At 43.6% G+C, this 27,618-nt stretch overlaps 1 protein-coding gene across 2 annotated transcripts in view; it reads right to left on the bottom strand.

Annotated features, from left to right (window-relative positions):
• Positions 1–1,033: 1,033 nt before the first annotated feature.
• The window catches only part of LOC139385625 (RNA-binding protein Nova-1-like), a 52,733-nt gene continuing 26,148 nt past the window's right edge, over positions 1,034–27,618 (bottom strand). For both annotated transcript variants that reach the window (XM_071130845.1, XM_071130844.1), the window contains 2 exons: positions 21,767–21,933; positions 1,034–10,137 (listed from right to left, as the gene is read on the bottom strand). In XM_071130845.1, coding sequence (XP_070986946.1) covers positions 9,109–10,137; positions 21,767–21,933 — 1,196 coding nt within the window. In that variant the 3' untranslated portion in view covers positions 1,034–9,108. The remainder of the gene's footprint in view (positions 10,138–21,766; positions 21,934–27,618) is intronic.

Below are 27,618 nucleotides of genomic sequence, written 5' to 3' on the forward strand. Positions count from 1 at the left end.
TCCATTCTAACAGTCCAAAAAAATATATTTTCATTGCAAAAAAATAGTACCATGCAATGACTCATAATTACATTAACTCATGTCACAGAAATTGTCGTTGAAATGTCATCATTTAGCAATACGGAATTTGTTTTTGTCCTACACATTTTTTTCAACAGCGTTGGTCTCATTTAGGTTGTAAACAATACAGTATGTGCACGCTCCTCTAAGTAGGTGCACATCATCCCTCAGAATAATTGCTAAGCAACCATTACATGAACATATGGAAATCATCGTCGTCTTTGGGCTCCATAGAAATCATTAGGGCAGAATAAAGTGGGACAACCGCAGAAGGCAGGATATAAAGGGAGATCAAGGAGACACCCTGAGCATCACTATTTCTCTCTATCCTCTTGTTTTGAGACAAATCGCTTTCTGATGGGCCTGGCCCCGGCAGCTAGAGAGGATGGTTGAGTATCATGTGGGAAGCAGGTTGACTGGCAACGCGCTCCTTTTGGAAACATGGAGGAGACATGTTAATGTGGATCTGGTCGAGTAGTATGTTATCGATGGAGAACATCACATGGTGATGACGTGTGGTAAGGGATGACTCAGGGATAGGGTAGTGGTGGAGAGTGGTTGGGTGGGAGGGTTATGAACGATAAGAGTCGGCTCAGGTCACATGATGAAGTTCCAGCTATAACGTCAGGGGATTCCATTGGTGAATGGAAGCCCTCCAGGTTTTAGCTTTGGTGGACATTGGACAGAACACCCACCCACCAAGGCTGAGATAGCAGCCTTTCCATTCATTCACTCACTCACTCACTCACTCACTCACTCACTCACTCACTCACTCTCACACACACACACACACACACACACACACACACACACACACACACAAACACACACACACACACACACTCACACGTCGCTCATACCATATGGCCCCGCCCCCAGACCGAGCACATGGTTTCAGGCACAAACTTGCAATGTGTTACTTGGATGAGACTGAGTGTAGTGGGAGGTGAAGAATAAGACAACAGAAGACAGGTGATGCTAAAATGAACATTTATAATGACTGTTGTTGCTGTCGGAAAAGAATAATCCTTAAAAAAAGATGAAATATATATTAGCACTAGATTGCCGACTTCACTGGTAATCCACAAGTCAATAAACACAACTCACTACTTTTTTTTCCTTTTTTTTTTTACAAACACAATGCTACAATTACATTAAATATTCAATACTCTTTAAGTCAGTTAATGAATGGTGTTAAAAGCAACCACTAAAATGCTAAAAAAAACAAAACAATAATTCACCTTTCCAGTCATTCCCTTTTTCTTGTTGTCTTGTAATTTATTAATAGTATATTATAGGTTGAAAATAAATAGCTCATGAAGTGTTATCAGAAAATGAGGCTGGCAGCATAAAACTTTGTGAGTGGAGCACAAAGCTAAGCAATGATATGGTCAGTCCAGTCTAGCTGTGTCAAATGAATACTTTCAGTCAGTTTAACTCTACTAAACTCACTGAGAGAGATATGTCTCAGTTGGCACTACGGGCACCTTTGTCATGTTGGCATTTACATTCACCAACGCCCACCTACAATATGCCTAATTAACATAATCCTAGTTCTGAACTATATCACTTCTATCATGTAAACCGCAGTAACTCTATTGCACTAAAGAGGCCTCAACTTCCTTTTTGTGGTTTGGGAGCGACACGTTTTTTCCCCCCTAGTCTTGTGTGTCCCACATTTAGTGTAAGGTGCTGAGTCCAGCAAGTTCTCCACATTGATATCTTCTTACACTACAAAGCATTACAATAACTACGACTCACTCTAAGCGGAACAAAACCACCAACGAATACAACTACGGTAGCAAATGTAAACAATTCTATCAGCTCCAGAACTGAATGATCTTTTACGTTTTTATATCATTTTATCTAAGTGGAGCTAGCATGGCGATAAACAACAACAAATACAGCAGGTCACACCAATGTCAAGACCACAAGCTACTGTAGCAGAACAAACGAGTAGATGTATGGGGTGCGTCTCTCTCTTCCTCTTTCCACTAGGTGGGTTTTATGCTGCCGGCCCCATTCTGTTGAACACGCCTCTCTTTACAGCTCAACAAAATCTGACAAAAATATTTACAATGAGAGAAAAATGAAATTGTGGAGAAACAGTTTTTTTTGTGTTTTTTTTTGTTGTCTGTATTTCTTTTGTGGATGATTTTTCATTCTTTATCTCGGTGAATTGCCCCACTGATAAGAAACAAACAAAAAAAAAATCAAATAATTTAAACCAGAATTGCACAGTCTCAAATAGGTTTGGTGATGGAATGGAGATTTAAGTCCAAACAGTTTGATGAACATAGAAGGGGAGGAAGAAGGTCAATAAAGTTCATGAGGGGTGAAAAGTTCAAAGTTCAGAAGACAGAGGATGGCTGCGCAGCTGACGATTACACTCCTCACACCATTCTGAGTGTGGTTAAATGTTAAAGAAAAAAAATCGTCATTAGAAATGGATTTTTTTATTTTTTCCCATCGAAAATCAAATGGAGAGACTTGGGGGGTGAGGAGAGTGACAAGTGCCCCCAACACTATGGCACACAATCAATGATGTCCTGGAGGTTGAAGAGATGATAGAGAATTAGGAAAAGCAGTTTATGAGAGGTAGCCAGCCTTTACCGGGTTAATCCAGGTCTGCTTTTAGCTCAGGGGTTTTTTGATCTGTTTCTTTTGGGTAATGTTGAGGCGTCATGACTGACATCATGTTATGGAGGAACATGCTGGCTTCATGGGTGCGTCCAATGGATGTCCAACATACAAGAAAACTCAAAAAAGTTTGGAATGGTACTGTTTTTGTTTGGCACTCGGGAGAAACTCGAGGAGGAGGAGGAGGAGGAGGAGGTGGGGGGGGAGGGGGGGGGGGTTTGGTGGTGTGGCGGGATCGGAGCAGAAGTGTGGGGGAGTGGTTGGAAAAGGAGGGGCAGTGAAAGTGCAAAAAGGAGAAAAGGGGGAGTAAACAGGGTACACATGAATGGCATTTTGTTATAATTGGTCTAGGTTAGAGAGCGTAGTACAAATAAAAAACAGGAAAACAATAAAGAGGAACTGAACAGTGATATGACAAATGCAGTTTAAAATTGCTGGTGCTTCGATGGGGTACAAGCTCAAGAGTGGGACTCAGGGTTCCGTGAATGTCTGGCTATGGGTGGTGGGTGCGGGTGAGAGCGAGGAGGGCGGGGGTTGGGGCATTGTGAGGTTTTGGAGTTGAGCACTAGTAGCCACACACCCACTGAAAAGAAATGATGTCACCTGTAGCAGGTGAACCATACGTTTGCATTCCTCTGCACATCACAAAACAGATCTGTTCACCCAGCGACATGGAGACGACACCATGATGCTGACCTACTACAGACACACAGACACAAGAGCCAGACAATAGCACATGCACAGCAAGGTACTACACTATTGCACAAACCCCCATCTCAGCTTACTCTACAGAGCTATACAGCTATACATGCTGACATTCTATTGCAACTGAGGCATCGCTAGGAACAGGGATGTCAATTTGGTTATAGTTTAAACTGAGTGTCCCTTTTTGACACTAATCTAGATCATTGAACGCTTGAGAAATATACAAAAGGCAAAATCCTGTGTTAAATGAGGAAAAGCTATGTTTTCTTGTGGCTGACCAGCTTTTGTTATTTACAATCCCTTTTTGAGCATGCCAACACCACTCAGTTGTCTAATGGTGAAACTGAATGACAGTTGGGCAATGGACAACATGGGGAATATTGGCAATATTTGTCATTTTTTTTCTCTCCCTATAACTTTTTATTGTAGAAAGTGTAATCATGTAATGAGACCAAATTCACAGAATAGAGAGTAAAACACACCTTGTCCCAAATGCTGGAGAGAGACCCAGGGGATTGAGAAATACAAAAGCTGAGCAGCAACAGAGCGTGAAAAAACATGGTGCCTACACACAGCCTAGCTTGATACATCAAAATACTTTTCCTAGTTTCCTTTCAGGAGATGGGGGTTTAAATGAGAACTCTGTCTAAATGAGAAATATAAAGTGCATATTTACATCAAGACAAGAGATCAAGCTCAGAGGGAGCCGAAAGAGGAAACAGATGGTTAGAATGACACTAGGGCCAGATCTGGCCTACCTGATGTTAGTTATTCACACAAAACACATGGACACTCAAGCCCTGAAGTCATGATCGAAGAGTGATATGCAAACTTATGCAGAGGTGAGTACATTCATGGACAATATCTCGGTATCTATGGTAAAAAGCATAAAATGTGATCCGGAATTAAATAATGCAGTTTTAGTAAAAGAAGCACAACCAACAAAGAAAACCCCGAATTGTTTTATGTTTGATCAAAAGTTTGTTCCTATCTCTCTAAGAATGTTTAGATGCCTAGACAATGTTCTCACAAAATACTCATCCAGTCATACAATCTAATTACACTGTGGCCTTGCTCTACTGGACGATGTCCCTGCATGTGTTTAGTGAAAACAACACACGTTTGAAAATGTGTCAAGGAAAACTAAATTGCTTTACCATTGTTGGCATGCAAAGATTTGTCTTCAAAATGAACAAAACACACCGCCTAATTTTTTTTTTGTACAATTTTTGTTTCTTACATTTTTTTTGTCCACGCTTCACTTTGATATCATGCAATATAGACGTGCAAAAAAGATAACATCTATCTCCACAAAATACATTTTCAGAACTATAAAAGGCTGTATTAAGAATGTTAATATCATGTGTATCATTAACCATGCTAATCTATCTATACGTTGATTCTTCTGGCCCAGGAGTCTAAGTACTGTAGAATTCAAGGAAATTTGGATTACTGGCTAACAAGATGGCTCCCTTCCTTCACAATCCCTTATTTTATGTCACATAGTAGTAAAGAGGGCATTAAAAGGTTTAACTAAAAAGCTTATTTTTAATTTTTTTATTGATTTTACTCACACACAAAAAAGTATATTGTACCATTCCCTTCTATTTACAATTATAAATATGGTTCGTTTGGCACTTTTCACATTATTTTTCTTATAAAAGTACGTTTCCTTTCATGTAATGTTTTTTAAATCACGCGCATTTCCCGTTTCAGTCTTTAAAGATCTATTTTGGCACAGGTTTATTTGTTGAGTTTGTTTTTACAGTAATTATTATCTTATCAGCATGTATAGCATTTAGTACACCTCTGGGAACTACGACATCCTGCTAAACGACCAATCAGATATGTTTTAACTTTATTTTTAGTACATCACTTATTAAATAGCAGCAATTTCACAAATTAAAAAAGTTGTAATTAGGTAAATCTATTTAACATCTAGGTAAATCCAAAGCTTTGACAACAGACAGAATAAAAAGACAATACAAGGACAACATGCTACTACGTATATTGCTTCCAGTACTCATCACATTTTATCTACATCCCCTAAATTACAAACCAAACAAAAATGGACGCCCTAAAACCCCATCATCATGGGGTAATTTTGTTGAATTCGATAAAAAGATAACAAAGCCATCCTTTGACGAACTTTGTTGGCACCTTCTCGTGATCTCCAACGACAGGTATTTGATATTGTTGTATTTGATATCGTTCACATTGATTTGTCACAGTTTTAGTATCGCTTATATCCAGTAATCTCTGTCATTTCTTCATGACTTCAACAAGCAGTATTTCCCTTATTCTACTCGCAATCTATGTGAATGTGTTTATGAATGTACTGTATGTATCTGCCCATGCATTCCAAATGTAGCAAAGTGCTTTCACTCCTGTCAATAACATACAATATAAAATATGGTTTCAAGCCACTGGCCATTGGATTGACAGAATTAAGTCAGCTGGTATCTTTCTCTCTTAGTTGCCTGGTTGTAGGTTCTCTTTCCTACTTCCGCTGTCACCTACTAATTTGTTCTCACTGCTGCTGGCAAAATGGTCACTAACTAGTCTCTCATGCTCAGCTCTGCAATCAAGGGGACGCTGTCCTCTCTACCCTCAAAGCACTAGGAGACTCAGAGAGTCATTGTTTTGGAGTAGTTGTGGTCTGGAAGGGCAAGCAGACATGCATCGTAACACCAGACACTATCACCCATGGAGAGATGTGAGAGGGGGGGCTCTGGGTTGATGTGTAAGAATGGGGTGCACGGAGGTACAAGGGTTGGGGCGGTGAGGAAAGTGGATGGTATTAGATGGAAATAAAGAAGCCTCCTTACCAATCTGTCGAGATACGCGCTTCACTGTCGCTCCAATAGACAATAGAGAAAACGTTCCAATGGCGAATACTAGTGAGAGCCCACCATTGGATAGATTGCCTTTACATTACAGTGTCTAAATGTCCAATTGGGGAGATAGGTTCCCTTACCAGACCAAGTTAGATTGTTTAGGGTCGAGCAAAATGTGCCCCCCTCCTCCTTTGGCATTTTAAAAGTCATCACATTTTAGGTTAGCCAGCCATTTTCAGTTGGCTAACAGAATATATCAATTTCAGCTGTTTGTGAAAACAGCAAATATAAAAAGGGAAGTCGGACGATTAGAGCAACCCTGCCAAAATTGGGATAAAACTCCACATACCTCCAACTATTGTTGTCTTTGAATAGCAAAAGCTGAACATGCACACTTGCCACTCCCCCCCCAATCCCATCCTATAATTAGAGACTGTTTCTACAACCACATGACTTTCATTGCCAAACTGAGTCAAAGCGCATCCAAAGCCAGGATCCCGGTCTCAACGTAGTGTTCAGAAACATGAATACTCTTTCCTCGTCTTGCACGTCTAACTGAGAACTGATACTGTATTGCAAATAGAGTTCTGTTCATGAGATATGATTAGTCGCCTGGTATTTCATGTGCGTACGTTTCCCTGACATAATAACGCACACGCCTGTGACAAAGCTCCCCTACAGAACACAACCCTGACCTCATGGGCAGAGAAAACGATCGCCACACTTCACAGTGCATTAAGATCAACTTCAGTGTACTCCGATTGCAAAAACAAAACAAAAACAAGATAAAAACAAACAAAATCATAGCAGCTTATAGGTTAGTGGGCAGTATCCATTGCATGGAACGTGTAGTGGGAGGTCCCTGCAGTTTGCCAAAAGCAGAATAACCCACAACCATTAGACTTAGCTGTCGTTAACGCCCAACAGACCGCAGCACGTTACATTCCCCCCCCCGTTCATCGTGGACAGTTGAACACTGCTTGATAAGAGCAAGTATTAGGGGAAAACAACTTCTAAATATGCACTGTGTTCAATACCTCTGCTCGCCACAAGACAAGGCCTGGCAAACTGCATGGACCCTAGTAAGTTCAACTTTCTCATCTTCAGTGTTTGTATTTTTCAGTAGTATGTACGTATCCTGGCGGGGCCACCACCTTTAGGGTTCTAAGTGCCCCTGTTCCTGGTCTCTCGCCTGGCCTGTCTAGACAGAGTGTTGTTAAGAGTGCCACAGGCAGAAGAGCAGCGCTCGCTGGATATCTCAGTGGAGACGCCTATGGCCCTACAGTCCCAACAACACTTTGGCTTTTCACAATGTTGAGGGACGCAGGCTAAACCGGAGGGAGGAGAGACATCTGAGCTCAGACAACATTGAAACAACTTTGGGTTGGCGTTTTTAGAGCGCTTCGGCCCCTGCCAGAATGTGAACGGTGCTCTTGGGCCCGTTGTGCAAGTGGCATTTTCATTTTGACGCTATCTATGTATATACTGTAGAGACTAGTCTGCTTGATTTCACGTAATCTGCCATGTAGATATTATAATCCCTTTATAGCACTGAAATGGCATCACATGGTGTGTGTGTGTGTGTGTGTGTGTGTGTGTGTGTGTGTGTGTGTGTGTGTGTGTGTGTGTGTGTGTGTGTTTAAATTGAATATTTACTCTCCTGCTCTTTGCTGGATATCAAAGTTGACTCTTACTCTTCATCATCACTGCTGTGGTGCTTATGCTCCATTTCTTACTGGACTTAAATAAGACATACTGTATATTACACTATGTGACATGTTATTAAATCCACTTAAATGAAACAAATCAAATCAAAAATAGTCTTTTACATTCATGTCAACCTGAATTTACAGATAAAAAATAAAAAAAAATAAAAAAAAATACCAAACGTTATGGGCGAAATCATATTCATAAATAATGACGATGATATCGATAATAATCATAATAATAATAATCATAATATCAGACTGCAAACCGTGTTGAGAAAAATGCCCCGACCTCTATATGTACTCTTGCGCTACGCTAGAATTCTGACCCAATGAGATGCATCATGCGTCTCTGCCTTCATCCATCATACGAAACACGAGCATCCCATATATAAATACGGAGCGTGGCATAGCATGCATCTGGTTAAATCAGAACCTAAGGCGCGAGGCTATAGGGGGTACGAGGATAATCCATGTGTGGAAGCCTTGGGCACATCTCTCCCCCTCCTTTGCTCAAAACAGAGTGGGGGTGGCTGGGAGAGGGGCGAGGGATCGGGGCATGGAGGGGTATGTCATCAACTACAGGGATTTTCCTTAGATCTCTAACCAAGCACTGGTTTGCAGTCTTATCAGACCCTTGTAGGGGGAGGGCAAAAAGTGGGGGGCAGGGTAAGGGGAAAATTGAAATTGAAGGCAAATCTGAAGAAAAACATCAGTGAGCTACACAGGAATGGGGGTGGGGGTGGGGAAGGGGCTGATTCCATGGGGGTCGGCCCCCAGTACCCCCACCGCCCCCCTTTTCCAAACTGCAGCGCGGCAGCATGCCAGTTTAAAATCGCATTCACCACTGTCCGGAGAATACACAAACAAACAAAAAACAAAAGAACTAGAAAACAAAACAAACAAAAAATCCCGAAACATCAAAACTTAAGTAATAAAACCGTATTTACATTTTACACCTTATTTTCCTTTGTTTTCCACGGTACACTTTCTCCTCTCTCCCCGAGCGAATTTTTGCGTCGCATCATTTTTTGAATACTGAAACACCAAAAAACGGGCGGACGATTCCTTCCAACATTCTTGTTCTCCTCTCCCTTTCTCTCTCCCTTTGCATTCCTCCCCAAGCCCCCACTCGTTTTCTTCCTTTCCATTCTCATTTTCTAGCCCACCTTCTGTGGGTTGGTGGCGCGCACACCCTGCTCATACGTGATCCGTTGGCTGATCAGATACTGAGCTGCCTGCGTTGACGCCGGAGAGCCGGTTATGGTAACTTTACGGTTCCGGGTGCCGGGAATGAACTCTCCCTTTTTGGAGATCTGGATCCGGGCTCCAGTCAGCTCCTGGTACTCCACTAGCGTTTTCCCTCCTTTCCCCAAGATGGCTCCTACCAGGTTTTCGGGAACAGCGATCTCCACCACGTCCTTGGCCCCCTCCTGCATCTGCTTCTCAGTGGCCATCAGGGATTGTGCCATCAGTGGGGACGAGGCGCTCAGGTAGCCGTTGGTGGCCCCAGTGGCCGCGGCCAGCGAGCCCAGGGTGAAACCTCCCAGGGAGGCGGCTTGGTGGCTTGCGCTGGTGGAGGCATCGCTGGCGTAGGACGCCAGGAGGTTAGCAGCGGCAGCCGCGGCGGGGTTAGCGCTAGCCGCTACGGCAGCCAGGACTCCTGAGGCTGCGGCGGGGTTGAGCCCCAGGCCCAGGGAGTTGGTGTTGTAGCCGTAGCTGGCTAACGTGTTGAGGGCCGAGGTGATGGTCAAGAGGTCGTTGCCTGAGAAGCTGGGACCCATGGTGGTGGGGAAGCCGCCCATACTCTGCATGGTGGCCTGACCCAGGAGGCTGGAGGCTGTGGCAGCGGCGGCAGCAGCAGCAGCGGGGTTCACCTCGGCTGAGTTGGCGTAGGGGGAGCCGGTGGGGTTGGAGTTGGCCACAGGGCCAGAGATGTTGGAGTAGCTGATGTTGAGGCAGCTGCTGCTCTGGGGGTCCTCTTGGATCTTCTGAACGATGATCTCCACGGCTTTACGGTTCTGCTCGGGCTCTCCGCTAATGGTGACCACGCGCTCCTGCAGGTTGATGCCCTCTGGTTTTTGGGAGAGCTGCACCCAGGCGCCCGACTGCTCCATGACGGCCTTGACTGTGGCTCCACCTTTACCAATGATCAGACCTGCTGTGCTGTTTGGTACTATCAGCTTGGCCTGGGGAGAGGAGCAGAGAGAGAGAGGACATAGAGATGGTTACCGCGCTGCTTTAACATTGTATCTCCACATGACAAAAGTGTGATATCAATTGAATGGAGGAAGGGACAGGGCGAGGGAATGGAAGAAAAGAGATAACCAAGATAAGAACTTGAAATAGCCCAGAACAATGGAGAAGGACGTAAGATAACCAACAAAGAGTGAAAATAGGGAATATATGTTAGAAATACCTGACAGACAGAGAAAAAGAGAGTGAATCGAGCTTGAAATAGAGGGGGCTAGTTAAAAGGGGGAAAAAAGCACAAAGGGGGGGGGGGGGGGGGGGGGGGATACACTCAAGATATTTTTTTATGGCGTAACATAGGGGAAAAATAAGAGTGAGTTGTTTTTACTCCTTCGACCAAACATTATAACATTGACAGAGAGAGTAGTTTCTGGAAAGAAAGGGAGAGAGAAAGAGTGTATTTTGTCTCTTTGTTTCCGAGCTGTGAATCTGTGGTTATAAAGAGGCTCCTGGTGAAAAGCATCTACTCCCAGGGGTCAGTGTTACCATGGAAACACAGCTCCAGCATTCAAGGGGTACTGAAAGGGAGTCGAAGCAATGCGTAGCAACTAGACCCCCCCCCCCCCCACCACCACCAAATTCGCACAAGCGTGCGCGCACACATACACACTCAACAATTCTCCATACAACTATGTGTATACTATGAACTGTATTAACAGTATACATTCTCACATAAACACCCATATTGAAACATATTCACGCATTCACTATCCTTTGTCTTACAACTTTAGAGAAAAGCTGCCAGCTGGGCAGAGAGTAAGGAGGGGGGAGGGATGCTTTTTTCTTAATAAGTACAGTACTTGATATGTACTTGATAAGGACCACAAATGATTTATGATCGTTAAATGTACTGTAGTGGTATTTTGAACGAGGGTAGTTTTGCACCAAAGCAAGTCACACAATGTTCTGAGTAAACCTACTCGGTAAGGATGATACATGAGAGGAGTTTCTGTTCTAAAGTCTCACAGGGTTACCTACAATATGTCCTTATCATACAACGTGGAAACGGTTACAAAACTAGTCTTTCAATATATTTGACAAAAATAGGTAAAGAAAAGCAAGTGAGTGTTGGTTGGTTGGAGGACAAGGCAAAGAAAGGAAGGAACAAAGAGAGAGACGTTTGTGTGTGTGTGTGTGTGTGTGTGTGTGTACAGGGGAAGTATGGGGCTAGTAATTGGCATGGACTCCATGTTTCTTCTTTTGTGTGGCTGGATTTGATCTTTACACGTTCTCAATGTTTGCTGCAGTCCTCCATCCATAAACATTTCTTTACAGAGGCGCTGCTGTAACCTTGATTCTGTAGCCTTGCTGGCTGTGGTACATTGCAGTGAATTTACATAGAAATGGGGAATTAACAGAAGGCAGGGACAGAGAGAGATCAAGACTTGACTTCAAACTATTAAACATCCAATATTATTCTGTGTTTGTAGTCCAATATTTTATTCACATATTTATTTGTGACAGCAATGAAGATTCACCATGCATTGGAATTGAGGGATTATTTTTGGTTTCATTTTTTTTTGTTAAATTAAAAAAACACATTGATCGGTCCCCATATGGATAAGTGCCATCTAAATTGGTCTTGGCTCATCCAGTTTCTCACAACCAATTTTTCACAACATTCCCCCTAATTTTCATACAAACGTGTGCGGTTCAGTGTTGAGGCAAAAACGTTTCCCTCTTTTTCGTTCAAAGCACACATTAGAGACGCGGCTCAAAACAACTGAGTGAGCGAGAGAACGAGGAAAGACTCTCCTAAGAATCCTTTTCATCTTCTACATTGCATATATACATGCACACACACACGCACGCGCACGCACGCACACACACACACGCACACACACACACACAGATTTTGCATGTTGTTGGATTGGACGTGTAATGATTCAGATGGAACTTGCCTCCTTAAGATTAGAAGAAGCAGTGGAATAAATAGCTGAATAGTGTGATGTATAAAACCCATCACTGCTAATGATGAGTCTCAAGGACCACATTCAGCTCTTCAATATTTGATAGATATTCAAACTTGTATTTGTCTTTCTCTCATAAATCCTTTACCCCACATGCACTGTTTCAAAAGCATTATTTTTTTTTTCCTTGGTCGCCGTCGAGTTTCCCTCGCCATGTCATGGGCGGCCATTTTAATCTAAAATAATCGTCCTCATCCCCGAGAGTTATAGCTGACTTTCATTTTTTTCATTTTTTTCATTTTTATAAAGGCAAGAACATTTGGCCTGTGCGTCGGAGCAAGCTGCTGATTAAAATGTAGGCTCTTTAGCGTGGGGTAAGAATAGAGCAACGTCGACAGATACGCCGGGCTAATTCTGCTGAATGTGTGTCTAATGTTCAGGCAGTCTGACAATGAAGCCTCCTTCCTCTTCGTTCAAAGACAGAGAGCTAGACAGAGAGAGAGAGATAGAGAGAGAGAGAGAGAGAGAGAGAGAGCGAAAGAGAGAGGGGGGGAGTTGTGAAGGAGGAGATTGAGAGGATAGCGGGAGGGGTGAGAGAGAAAGCGAAGATGAGAGAGACCTGCTGCCGTTTCATCAGCCGTGGCTAGTCATTCATTATGTACTGTGTGTGTGTGTGTGTGTGTGTGTGTGTGTGTGTGTGGGGGGGGGGGGGGGCCTGCTCTGATGGGGAGCAGGGATAATAGGGATGGGGTGTGCTGAGGCATGGAAATATGTCAGAACCAGCTTTTGGAGATAACATGAAAACAAAACAAACATACCCCAAAAGTTAACAAGGCCAACATCAATCAAAGAGATAAAACAGCGTCATTTGCCCGGCAGCCGCCGTCTCCGTCATAGAAACCGCTTCTTTTTTGGTTCCAGGTTTCCATCACGCCCATAGCTTGACAGAATGTATTGCTGTAGCAGTACTACACACCCACTGTTCATCACCCCCTCTCCTGGTTTCTCGCACCATGCGCAGGGATACTGAGAGGCTCAGCTCATGTCTTCTCTATGTCACGGGCTGAGGCTCACCCTAAACCTCCCACAGCACTGTTTCAGCAAGGAGCCCGAAGGGCGTTATTGTTTGTGGACGCCAGAACCCCACCCCACCCTTCTCTACCCTCCCCAGCCTCCGGTTACGTACGTGTGGGGACACGGAGCAACTGTTGCCCTCTGTTGCCCTCTGTCCATCCCATGGATGTGGTATGATCCGTGAGCAGGGGGCTGTTTGTACTTTGAAGTCTTAAGCACTAGACTTTAGGTTAATCGCCTGTCTCCTGATCCCCGGGCTTAGCCGCTCCTCTCTGCCTCGTCTGCCTTTCAGTGTGTGGCTCTCTCTCCGAGGCTGGGGGAAAAAAACCCTGGTTAAAAATAACACAGAAGCATCACACTGCAGCCGACCAGCCGCTCCGCTCCAAAGGTTGACAAGAAGGGTCCCGAGTGATGGACCTTCATCCGCCTGCCCGCCGCGCACGCACAATCCAAATCAAATTATGAAATGAAAGAAGAATGCGTGCCTAGAACAAGCGCTGTGGCACGCACTCTGGGCCGCTAGCCTGGTGTAACAATTGTCATTTTTCTTGAAATATATATATATATTTTTTTGTGGCCGTAAGGATTAACTCTGGTGGTCATCTCAACCCCTCCCTTTCTCAGTAATGTTAATCCGCTCATTCTCCCTCCATTTCACTGCCTATCACACTAAGAAAGCTGCATTTAGACACGCTAGTGATATGAAGGGAGTGTGTGACTTTTCTTTCTTTCTGATGCTATGGCCAAACACAATAGGGTGGAACTGACATCTAAACAGAGAGATACAGTATTTGAGGGGAGGACTTAAAGTGGAACTCGCAGTGTTTTAACTACTTTGCAGACATGAAACAGACAAACATAACATTAGTCAAAAATAGCAAATTCACAGTTTATGCTTCAAACCAACTGTATAAGAGGTTGAGATAATAGATGGATGCAGTTCAATGCATTATTAATATAATTCACCAATACATTTCTTGGTAAGCCAAAGAATATTGCTATCCAGGCTGTAAATCACAGCTGGCCTGAAACATTGTTTGCTGCCTTCACCCATTCGGGGTTCACTGTTTCAGTTTCAATGAATCAATATTTTGAACAAATACAAATGACTGTAACTAAGTCTGGGAATGTCAATAAAACCAAAATTGGCAAGGGCAATGATCACACGTCAGTCATAAAGTAGCTAATGGGCTAGCGCACATGTGTCAAGGCCCGATACACAAGCGAGTAGGATACACAAGCGAGTATAAATCAGTCAACAGTTGAGTCATAAACTAAGTACAGCTTGATGCGCTCGCATCGGTGAATTCAAATTGCGCTGCTTTCGCGGGTCCCGTTTACAGCGCGCCGCGGAGGGAAAGTGTGCAGACACACGTCACAGTCCTAGCTAGGCTAATAAAAATGTCGCAGTCAGGCTTCGGTTTTTAAAGCTCGACAATTAATATCCAAAAACCCACGCAAAGGGGAACAATGTAAGCCAATAACTGCAACATTTGAGCAGTAGCCTAGGCTGGCTACTCAAACTACATTGCATTTTGAGTGTAACATACAGCTATCAACCACAATGGTGATCCATGCAGTGCAACATTTTTTTATTATTTTTTAAACACGTTACAGTACATGTTTAAATGTTACAACGACCTACAGCTATGTTTTGTTGTTTGGCGTTATTAAACACTTTTTGACGAGGGTCACAGCTGATTATGAACATCTGCAAGCATAGCAGCAAAGGCTGGGCAAATAGTATATCTCTTTTGTTTAAAAATGTTAAAATGATATACACAGCATCCTATGTAGAGTAAGTGGGCATGATAAAGGGCCACATCTTCTCAAGTTAAACAATGGCTGGCGAATTTGTAGTATTTTTTTCAATATGAGACTAACGTTAACTAGCTAGCAAACCGATGGGAGGAGTGTGGTGAGTGACCAACTTTTCCCCCTTTATATAGTTTTCGGTGGCTATAACTAAAGATTCAGATGTCATTTGGTTAGCTATCAAAGAAATGTCAATGCTGACCTTGAACGACTGTTATCCACAGTTAGCATATCTCTTAGTTGTTAATCAAATGTATTTGGCATCAATCAAATAGGCAGGCAGGCAGGAAAGTTCCCATTCAGTTGTCAAAACTTGGGTTGGGACATGCATTGGCAACCAAGCTGCAGGAGGAGGAGCAGGCCAGTATTCCCCATCCTTTATCAGAGCAATTTTGATGATCAACTAGCAGAAAAAGTTTTAGAGAGTTTATCTAATGTTCCCTCATTAGATTTTTAAGCTCATCTCGCTCTGGTTAGCATTAGTTATTGATATTGTTGTTGTTAATGTGGATAAGCAACTGAGGGAGAGATAGCTGTAGCCTTTCATCGTTGTTTGATCAATAGGACTGTGAAGTTCGCAAATGTAAGAGGACTCCCTTGGGTATTTGCAGAAATCCATTCAAGTCTATTTTGTGGCTTTTGGTGAATGTGTTCTAATGATCTAAAGTCACACTGTGGCTACTGCCTGTAAACACACAGTTCAGTTCAAAGTGAATGATGGCAGACCCGTGTGGCAAATGGTTTATTTTCATTATAGGCCTACTGTAGCTCAGATTGGCTATGGCGCACCGGTCTGCGTAGACTCCGTTCCTGAACCAGACAGATGTTTTTTGGAGGGTTTATTTTTAGTGCAGGGTCTAATAATTGTCCAAACGCACGGTCGCATTCCCACTCTATAGTGCTATAGAATTTTCACAAGTGCCTTACTATACGCCATTCCCAAACATTCTCTGAATTTACGAAACTGTGAAAATGACCACATCTAAGTGCTCGCTTGTCAGAAAATGTTTTTTTTTTTTTTAAAGTGTCATATTCTCCCAGGGGTTATATAGTAACTGCCCCTGAACAAGGCAGTTAACCCACTGTTCCCTGGTAGACCTTCATTGTAAATAGGAATTTGTTCTTAACTGACTTGCCTAGTTATATAAAAATTAAATAAAAAAATATGAACAGATTCTAATAAGATTTCATGTTGCTAAAATGCTGTCAGTTCCATTTTAACCGTATTAAAAAAGCAGTGCATTCCATATGGATTGTGATCTAAAATAGGATCTTAAATGTATAGGGTCAGTATATTCACATATACCATAATGTATAGTACATGAACATATGCACGTGTGTTGCAAACACACACAAGCTCACACGCACACACGCCCATACACACATATAACAGCAACTTTGCTCAGAGTCGTGGCTGGCTCTGATCCCAAACCTGAGTCCTAGATCATGCATTAAGTGACCTCATGAGGCCTGCCATCTAACAAGTGCTGATGAGGCCCAAAATAGCCTGTCATTGTGGGGCTGAGGTGGGGCCACGTCCATCCGAGGAGCCTCAGTGTGCTGCTGAGCCGGGCCGCCGGGCCGCTCTGCCAGGACGTGTTCACTCACAGACCTTAACACACTGTGACAACATGGAGCGGTGAAGAGAGAGAGAGAGAGAGAGAGAGGACCGAGAGGAAGACCTTCTCCTTCCCACTCCAATGGAAACAGGGCTGATGCTGTGTTCAGGCTTTTAGCCTTGGAAGTACCATTCAGCCTTAAGTAATACAACACCACTGTCCACTTAGCCCTCTCAAGGCTTTCATTAACAGAAGACTCCTGAGCTGCGGCACGGCTGATAGAGAATTTTAAGTCACTAGGGAATGGCAGTGTGTTCTGAGATAGGCTGGGAAGACCATGTCAAACACTATCCAACCAGAGGAGGCGATGGATGGCATGCTCAGAAATGTTGGCGGCCACAATCTTATCGGATTGTTTTTACAGACATCCCTTGTCACAGTGGATTACAATAACTCAGGACATTGGTGTGCCGCTGGGTAGGAATTTTTCTCACGCATATTTAATAAAAGGGGACTAGTAATGAATTGTTCTAGTATCCATGGCAACTGCTGACCTCCATCCTCCATCTTGGTCCCATTCCCGGTCCAAGCCTTGCAGACAGATATCGTACATTACATTGGGGCTACACATGTATTTATCTTATTTTTTATTTTTTTAAGAATTTAAAATACAAACCATACGCATTCAAACAGCATACAGACGCACGCAAACATCAATTACATGACACCTGCCCAGACCCACCTGCTCACACCCCTATCCCCAGCGCCCGCATCACTCTCCGCCACATGGCCTCAAACTGCACCATGTTGTTTCTCTCCGTTGCCCACGCACTTTCAACATTTAGTTAATAAATAAAACATTTGAACTTTCCATTCTGTTAACGATGGAGGATTGGAGGATTTCCAGTTTTGAAGTATATGTTTTGGCTACACATTTAAAATACTGGACATATCACATACACACATACAAATACTACCGTAACACCAGATATGTTAGCTTTGCTTCCACAGAAGCCTGATCTAAACCTGATCTAAGATTCCTCTCCACACATACTGTAAAGCAGCAAATGGATAAACTTGTATTTCAAAAACACGAAACACTCTCCTTCAAATGACCTTTCCCTCCCAGATACACACACGCATGGAAGCACGCTCACACACACATCCATACACACAGTGGCACATTTGTCCTTTCTTCCTAATAGATTTAACCCAACATTAGCGGGTGCATATCCTTGTCAAGACAACAAATATCTTGTTGTGCCTCTCTCTACCGGCTTCCCTACGAATGGGATCGATACTTGCCGGAGGAAGTGACCTTTTCCTGAGCCAGCTGATGAACGTGAAGGTTAAAAATGGCATAAAATATTTTCTGCTGGCAATCGGTCCTCCTGAGACAAGGCTGGAGAGGGAGAGGGGGCGGTTGGAATTGCTCTGTCTTTATTTTTTTCATGCGTTACAGCAATTTTCCTGATGTCGCTTTTAATTTAGGAGACGAACGGCCAACGCTGCTTGCGCTAGGCACGGCTGCATGGATTAGCCGGCGCTGTGTGCTGTTCCAATGAGTGCAGTTATTAGATTCAGGATGCTGGTTAATGAAATAGACTGGGCTTGGTGGTGTTGCGGAGGGAAGGGTGGGCTGAAACGGCGCAGCCACTTAAAGCAATCACTTATGTCTTTCCAATGGAGAACAACCTCTGCGTTACTACAGGGTTAGGGATCATTTTAAGAGTTAAGGTTTACGGTTCTTTTAAGAGATGAGACGAAAGACCGATCGTTTACTGCGTAGGATCTTCTTGGTCGCTTACATGTTCATTTTCTGAGCCGTTGAGAATATAAACGGTATTGTTTCTGTGACCGACCTGAATAAAATCCACATTTCAATTTGAAACGAAATCACTGAAGCACAATTCCTTGTAATTGACCACAAAACCTCAGTTTTATCAGATGATCATCACGGAAACCAGAGAATATTTTACATTATTCAGGAGTTGCTAGGGTCATGCTGTGAGGTAGGGCTCATGTTGTATGGGAAGCGATTGTTTATACTGTGCAGAGTCACTCAACTATGAAACTATTTCTGTATCACAACAAATAGCCCTCTACACACATGGTGTGCTAGTCACAACTACAATGCATGTTTGTGTCCGATGGTGGAGCATGACGTGTTTTTGGGAGAAATTCCAATACCATATCCCACATTTCCACTTTTCCACTCACTCACAGCTAACTCGAAGTTAACCTGACTCCTGATTTCCTTTGCATTAATGGGCTACTTCCTGTGTGGACAGGGCAATAACAGGAAGTAGGAAGCAGGTGTTCCAGCATGGGGTGAAAGGTCACAGGAAACTGAGGTTGGCCAGAGGAAATCACTGGAGGCAGGATTCTGAAAACATTTGAGACCAAAGGCAGCAGGGCACAGCGCAAAGTTGACACAACTTCACTGTCATCATGCTATTTTAGACATCACAGTCTCGCCATAGTGGGCTGTTGTTGCCTTGAAATGTCAGATCAGATCAACGTTAGCTAGCACAACAATGCTATTTAGCATTTCAGCTAAACTAGTCATGTATTAGCCTAGGTATCAGTTTGAATGTCGCTCCATGTTAAGTGAGATTCAGTGTCGGTGGGTGTGAATGTGTTTTGTGCTTGCCTGTCTGTCTGTCCTGAGTAATTTGATTGAGTTAGGCGTTAGCTTTTATTTTTTGTAAGCTGCCTGTGCTCCTGCCTGTCCTGTCTCCATTTGGCTAGTGGATATTAGCGGCTGTACCTCACAGAGAGCCAGGCTGGCAGCTGTTGCTTAACATGACTTTACATCTGATCTTACATCTCTCACTCACTCCGCTCCCTAGGGTGACCAACAACGAGACACATGCCACGACAGCCGTGCTCGTGACAACAACCACGTTGAAACAATAACCACACACACAACCAAAATAAGCCCTCAAAGCGCATGCGTTGGGCTTTTGGGTTGAGTATGGAAGTCCATTCATCAAATGAAACCAGACTATTGGGAGTTTGGAGAAGAGCTTACATTACTAATAGTCCAGCAATCGACAGGCTACCCTGTCTGTCTGTAATTCAAACACAGAATCCTTCCATACACCACTCTCAAACTCATTATTATTAATAGTAAAAGAGAGGCACGGGAATTATTTCTGTCTAAAATAACTGCCCTTTATCTGATGCCATAGGAGCTGTTCTTTTTCCAGCCCTGCCATCAATCCATCGTTGGATTGATCCAAGTTCACTCCAAGTTCACTCAAAAGCTTAACGGAACGATTCACCCATTTTGAATGTTATTTTGTTTTAGTGTATCTCTGAGTGATGTTCTATCAATTCCCGGGGTCATTTCATGTTTTCATGTGCATCTGAGCTAATTGAAACTGATGCACAGAAATACAGCTGGTGTGACGAGTTGTGCATCGAGATGCACAAAAGAACTTACAACATTCAAAATGAGTGCATCTTTCCTTTAAATACTGGTTTGTGTGTCCGCGTGCATCAGTTTCGATATGTACTGTATGTGCGTGTGTTCCTAGGAAACAGTATGTGTGTGTGTGAGAGTGTGTGTGTGTGCGTGCATGCGTGCCTGTATAATGTGTGTGTAAGTGTATATTATGCATAAATTCCTGACTATATCAGAACTGCAAAGTGTCCACTCTGCAGTAGCTTTTTCCCCAGTGGACTATTCTTTGCCCAGCAGAGAGGTGTGTAACTCGTCTGATAACTCCTACAATTACACACGTTAATAATCAGGCTGGCCGCGCGGCAGGAGAGGGAGCAGGCCGTGTTGTGTTCCACGAATTTAGGTTATGGCCTCCCGTCACTGAGTCTGCTCAGTAAGCACAGAAGGGACAACGCCATGAGGGATGAGCATGGCCGAAAACACAGCACAGATACCAGAGAAGAACTCAAGTTCTGAATTATTAATACCCCACATGTGCTCTTTGTCCTAAAGGGTAATTGAATTAATGGGACGATAAATAGATGAGCAGGGTCAATGTTGCAGATGAAAACAATGCAGGTCCTCCCCGAACAATCAATGGAGTGCAATCATCAAGTGGCCAGAAGTGATAATAATTTAAAGAGATTGGGAGGGGGAATCAATGGCTTGCCTAATTGAGCCTGTTCTGTGTTGGTATGAACTGGTGGACTCTGAAAGGCCAAACAACAGAGTTCTATATGAAAAAAATACAGTGACAATTCTTCTTGTAATTTTCATTCGATGGTTCCACTACGGTTGATTTTCGAGGAAGTGGAAGCTGGAGAGGGTGATGGAAAGAGCAAATCATCTGGATAAAATGTCGCAGCACAAATGAGCTGAAAGTCTCAGCCCTGATGTGGATTTTGGAGGATGGCCTTTGCCACTTCTAACACCTCATCTATGTGTTTTAGCTGGACGACACTTATGAGCCACACTTCCTCTGCGGTGCTGGGGGAGCTTCCTTCCAGACCCTGGCCTGTGTGATAGCCGGTGACAGGTTGAGGGTAGTGAGGCTAGCGACCCGTGGTTAATGTCACATGTGTGGCTTTAAGGGGGCCTATCTGGAAGAGCAAGAAACCCCACACCCCAGCCTCCGTGTCCTGTCTGAGTGGATTATATCACAGCCGGAGGATGTCTCTTTCTGTCTGTTAACATGGAAGCCGGGAACACTCCCTCCCTGCATCGAGCCTCGTGCAGACACAAAATCAGAGCTTGGCCACAAACTCACACTGCAATGATTTATTAGATTGGGCCTTCTTCGAAAGACAAATAATAATGACTTCCACCCCTTGTTGTGAGATGGTAGCTGCCAACACACAGACAATGGAGTGAGGCTATATAGAAACTAATGACTGGGATTAGAATCATCCATTTTGGGCTGACTAGCTCAGGGGTCAACATTTTGGCTCAGCTACCGCACTGACTCTCCTCCATAATGGTTCAGTCCAGGATTGTCAGTTTGCTAAGTCACGCTCATACCTACCTACCCAACACACACCTACAACCAGACGTGCACGTGCACACGCACACAGGCACTTTCATTGCCTCAGTTGGCATAAAATAGGTTACAGAAACACATGGGACAATCCCTTTTACATTCACTATACACTCTCAGGTTGAACTCTCATTTAGTCCAGGGAGAGAATGTAGTCTCGGTCTCAACACCAGACGGTCTTGAGAGAAAAAAGGCAGGGGTTGGGATCATGGTAATGGGCTTCACCTGTTTGATGCGGTCAGGGTTGACGGTGGTCTGTGGCTGCAGTACGCTGACCGGTTCTGATTTTTGGGTGCTCTGCGGCATCTCCCGCACCTTCTCAGCGATGAAGTTATGGACTCCATTCAGAGCCTCCACTGTCCCCTGGATCAGACACACCCGCTCTGTCGTGCCTGGAGAACAGACGGAAACACATACAGAACATGACTTACTAACTTAAAGATTTTGGCTCCTATAAGGAGCTTTGGTTGTTGACAAATACATATAGAACATATGCAATATTAATTACTGGTAATGTACTCTCATTACCCATCAAGCATCTTCAGAAAATGTCATTTTATGAGTATGTGTAGGCCTAATCAAACATAAAAAAAAACTGACTTCTGGTCTTTCCCAAGATGGCGGCCAACATAGGAATTGTGTGATAATATTTGCCACGTCGTAAAATACAACCCTGTAATTTCTAAATACAGTCTTATGCAATGACCCAATATCATTTTTTTTTCTATTTCAGTTTCCTGACTTCACATCTCCCATCTGTGAAAGTAACATCAGTAACGCCTGGTCAAATGCCACCAGTAAAGTCATACAGGGTCAGAAGGATGAATACAGCCTGGTTACAGATCTGTTTTGTACTGTTTTTCCAACTCCTATTGTCATTGTCATACCAAAAGTATCATACAGGAGTTGTGTATACGTCACAAACAGATCTGGGACCAGGCTAGGATGAAAAACCTCAATTGACTAGAGGCATGCCTAAATGAAGTCCATGACTATTATACTACGGTGTGTCAGGTCATTTGAAATGTACACAGTGATGATATACCTAAATGAAGCCTGTTAGGCAGCATGAATACTACTGAGTAATTAACATCACCCAAGGTCAAAGTGTGCTTACAGTAATACAGCAGATTAAGGATCTATGTCATGCTCTATGCACTAGTCCTATATTTCTAAAGTATATATATATATATACAGTGGGGAGAACAAGTATTTGATACACTGCCGATTTTGCAGGTTTTCCTACTTACAAAGCATGTAGAGGTCTGTAATTTTTATCATTGGTACACTTCAACTGTGAGAGACGGAATCTACCAACCAGTAAGAATTTCGGCTCTCACAGACCTGTTAGTTTTCTTTAAGAAGCCCTCCTGTTCTCCACTCATTACCTGTATTAACTGCACCTGTTTGAACTCGTTACCTGTATAAAAGACACCTGTCCACACATTCAATCAAACAGACTGCAACCTCTCCACAATGGCCAAGACCAGAGAGCTGTGTAAGGACATCAGGGATAAAATTGTAGACCTTCACAAGGCTGGGATGGGCTACAGGACAATTGGCAAGCAGCTTGGTGAGAAAGCAACAACTGTTGGCGCAATTATTAGAAAATGGAAGAAGTTTAAGAGGATGGTCAATCACCCTCGGTCTGGGGCTCCATGCAAGATCTCACCTCGTGGGGCATCAATGATCATGAGGAAGGTGAGGGATCAGCCCAGAACTACACGGCAGGACCTGGTCAATGACCTGAAGAGAGCTGGGACCAGCGCACGCAAGGTCCCCCTGCTCAAGCCAGCGCATGTCCAGGCCCGTTTAAAGTTAGCCAATGACCATCTGGATGATCCAGATGAGGAATGGGAGAAGATCATGTTGTCTGATGAGAGAAAAAGAGAGCTTTTTGGTCTAAACTCCACTCGCCGTGTTTGGAGGAAGAAGAAGGATGAGTACAACCCCAAGAACACCATCCCAACCGTGAAGCATGGAGGTGGAAACATCATTATTTGGGGATGCTTTTCTGCAAAGGGGACAGGACGACTGCACCGTATTGAGGGGAGGATGGATGGGCCCATGTATCGCGAGATCTTGGCCAACAACCTCCTTCCCTCAGTAAGAGCATTGAAGATGGTTCGTGGCTGGGTCTTCCAGCATGACAACGACCCAAAACACACAGCCAGGGCAACTAAGGAGTGGCTCCGTAAGAAGCATCTCAAGGTCCTGCAGTGGCCTAGCCAGTCTCCAGACCTAAACCCAATACAAAATCTTTGGAGGGAGCTGAAAGTCCGTATTGCCCAGCGACAGCCCCGAAACCTGAAGGATCTGAAGAAGGTCTGTATGGAGGAGTGGGTCAAAATCCCTGCTGCAGTGAGTGCAAACCTGGTCAAGAACTACAGGAAACGTATGATCTCTGTAATTGCAAACAAAGGTTTCAGTACCAAATATTAAGTTCTGCTTTTCTGATGTATCAAATACTTATGTCATGCAATAAAATGCTAAATAATTACTTAAAAATCATACAATGTGATTTTCTGGATTTTTGTTTTAGATTCCGTCTCTCACAGTTGAAGTGTACCTATGATAAAAAATTACAGGCAATTACAGACATGCTTTGTAAGTAGGAAAACCTGCAAAATCGGCAGTGTATCAAATACTTGTTCTCCCCACTGTATATATATACACACAGTGGCTGGTGAAACTATTCACCCCCTTGGCATTTTTCCTATTTTGTTGCCCTACAACCTGGAATTAAAATGGATTTTTTTTTTTGGGGGGGGGGGGGGTTGTATCATTTGATTTACACAACATGCTTACCACTTTAAAAATGCTAAATATGTTTTATTGGGAAACAAACAAGAACTAATATAAAAAAAACAGAAAACTTGAGCGTGCATAACTATTCACCCCCCCCCAAAGTCAATACTTTGTAGAGACACCTTTTGCAGCAATTACAACTGCAAGTCTCTTGGGGTATGTCTCTATAAGCTTGGCACATCTAGCCACTGGGATTTTTGCAAGGGGGATGAATACTTTTGCAAGGCACTGTACTAGCAACCCATCTGCTACATTCATTATCAACCATTTGGCTTCACTATTGCATGTCTACAACCATGATTAGCAGGGAGACAAACATGTTTAAAACGTCCACATGGCCACATCTGTTCAGTGTTACACTGTGCTGCGATCCCATGACAGGATGAAGTTGTGAACGCAGCTGAAACAACAGCCACACAGCTATGGAGTGTCTTGTTGTTCAGAGAATGGCCTACAGGACATAATGACTAGTGTTGGACAGGGAGTCTACTGAAAGACTTCATATTGCAACTAATTCAATAGTAACACGAGTCATTGACTGGTCTGACATTGGAGTGTCCCTCAGGAGGGGAATTGGACAATAAAAGGGTTTATTTACAATGTCGACCTCTGCATTACCAGTACTATACAGTAAGCACTTAATTTTTAGGTCCAGATTCTATCAGCCTTGCTACAGACCTTGGTTAATTATCGTCCTCTACTGCCTTTATCAGTTGCATTGGCGCCATGCATCCAAGACCAACACAACTTCTCTCTATGTAAATATATTATCACCGTTCTCTCAGAACATGTGTGTTTAGACCATTAAAGGAAAGAAACCCGCCTAAAAGCCCTCATACCGTGGCAGAAACTAGGCCAGTCCCAAACCGAGCCCTCTCCCTCTCTCTCCCTCTTTTTCTCCCCCTCTCCCTCTCCCTGTTTCCCTCCCTCTCTCTTCTGTTAGGGCTGGACTGACATTTGTCCTTATCGCCTCCGACCAGTTGCAGCGTCCTGCTTCCTCCTTTCCCTCCATTGTTTTCTTGGGCCAATGGGGTTAAGTTTGGCCCTACGCAGTACCAGTTGTGGCGAGCTATTAATACAGAGCAATTGAGGAATCTCAGACTGTCGGTTTGCGTAAAGAGCCTCTGTGAGTTCCTGACAGCTGGTATCCCATGGGTAATCTGGGCCCGACCAATCAGCCAGTGGATTATTAGGGCAGAGATGGCCATTGTCTTGGCATGTTGATGTGGGTAAGAGGGGTGGGGAGGGGAGGGCAGCAAAGGCCATCCTATCAGATCCTATCAAATTGTACCCTTTTTTGCAACTGTTTTCCTGTATTTTCAATTGTATAGGTAATTTCTATAGATATACTCTCTGCTTAAGGTTTGATATTCAGCAGCACAGTTGAACCCTACTCGTTAAATGAAGGCCTAGGAAAGTGATGACTATTGTAATGTAGCTAAAGGGGAAATGTGTGTGTGGGTGTGTGTGTGTGTGTGTGTGTGTGTGTGTGTGTGTGTGTGTGTGTGTGTGCGTGCGTGCGTGTGTGTGTTCGTGCGTGTGTGTGTGTGTGTGTGCATGGGAGGGGGTGAGGTTACATGGGGTAACCCTGCAGGAGAAGTGTCACTGTTTGACAAAGCTTTTCTCTGCTATGTTGACATCTCCCACAGTGCTCACAGAGCATGCTCAGTTGGCAGCCCCATCCCTACTACTCCTGTTGGTCTGACTAACCTCTACCTGGTTACTGCTATAGTTACAGTTACTATGGCAGGGAAACCCCTGGTTTCCTCCCAATCAAAAGCACACAAGACTGCTTAAAACTATTTACTACTTTCTTATTTACAATTTCTACGGGTGAAGGATTTCCTTCTGCAATCATCTGAACCTGAAATGAATGAAAATACGAATACAACTGAACTGTTGATGGGCATTATAGGGAACAGGTCAAATATTTTCTTCAAATGTGGTCAGATGAACCTCGTTTTGGAGCCTTTGGCCTGACACAAGTCATTGAGAAGCACTTCATGTAGTAGATGGATGGCCTGGCTGGGAGAATTCAGCTCCAGCAACAACTGCCATGCTGAGAGCAATGGGCCATTTCAAGAGCAGTTGTTTTTATGGAATCATTAATTGTGTGACTCATTCATTCCCTGCACGAATGGGCAGAGAGGGGAGCAGAGGGGAGCTGCTGAGAGATGATGTGTGCCCTGGCCTCCCCTGCTCCCCTGCCCCTGAGAGCATGACAAACCTCACATGCAGCAGCAGCAGAGGGGGCAACCCTCCGCCTAAATGTCCTCTTACACAGCTCTTACATACACACTTCTCCTGGCTAATTCTGGTGGACGTCCAATGGCAGAGCCCATCTCTGGATCACCAGGAAGCACTTGATGATGTATTTAATTATACCGCTTTCCCTGAAATCATCCCAGTTGAATCCCTTATTCCAATTCTGAGACTTCTTGAAAACAATCCAGTATTCTATCATGGCTGGATTCACACTGGGATAACCTTAGAGATGGAAAAAGCCTGATACATACCAATCTTACACTTTGAGATATGGTGGATAGGTTTAATGTAAGCTCATTAAAGGGAGCTCCATAGGCCCTGGTTAAACCCGGTAAACTGTGTACCTTTGATCTAATAGAAGGATTATCGGCCTATTATAGGGGAGACTTTCATCCATTTTGTTTCAATGGGTTTAATGTCACAAAATAGAGGAAATGTGATGAGGCAGAATCACTCAGCCATGTCACATATGCTGTGTTTGTTCTAGGCTGCCTGTGTAAAAAAATAAATAATCAGAATTCCCCTACCTGTGTAAAAAAATATCAGAATCCCCTTGCCTGTGTAAAAAAATATCAGAATCCCCCTGCCTGTGTAAAAAAATATCAGAATCCCCCTGCCTGTGTAAAAAAATATCAGAATTCTCCTGCCTGTGTAAATGCAGAACGAAAACAAATCCAGATTAAAAGAAAGCTCTCAGACACTCGAAGTGTGTTGTTCTCATGGGTAAACAGAATACATACTCTCCAGTATCCTTATGGTCAAATTATGGTGTTAAACTATTTTTAGATTACAGGTTAACACTGAGTCACACCACAAAGGTTGAATAGATCAAAAACCCATGTCTCCAAGGGAAGAACTCACTGTCATTTAGAAAGTGCTGACCACAAGCTGATACCAGCCTAGCAGAGAGAGATTGATTGATTCATTGATTGACAGGGTACTGAACCCATAGAAATGGCTTAATGACCCGGCCCAGCTCCAGGGACAAAGTAGGCAGAGCTATC

Source organism: Oncorhynchus clarkii, chromosome 27 (genome assembly GCF_045791955.1).
Source record: "Oncorhynchus clarkii lewisi isolate Uvic-CL-2024 chromosome 27, UVic_Ocla_1.0, whole genome shotgun sequence".
Lineage (NCBI taxonomy): Eukaryota > Metazoa > Chordata > Actinopteri > Salmoniformes > Salmonidae > Oncorhynchus > Oncorhynchus clarkii.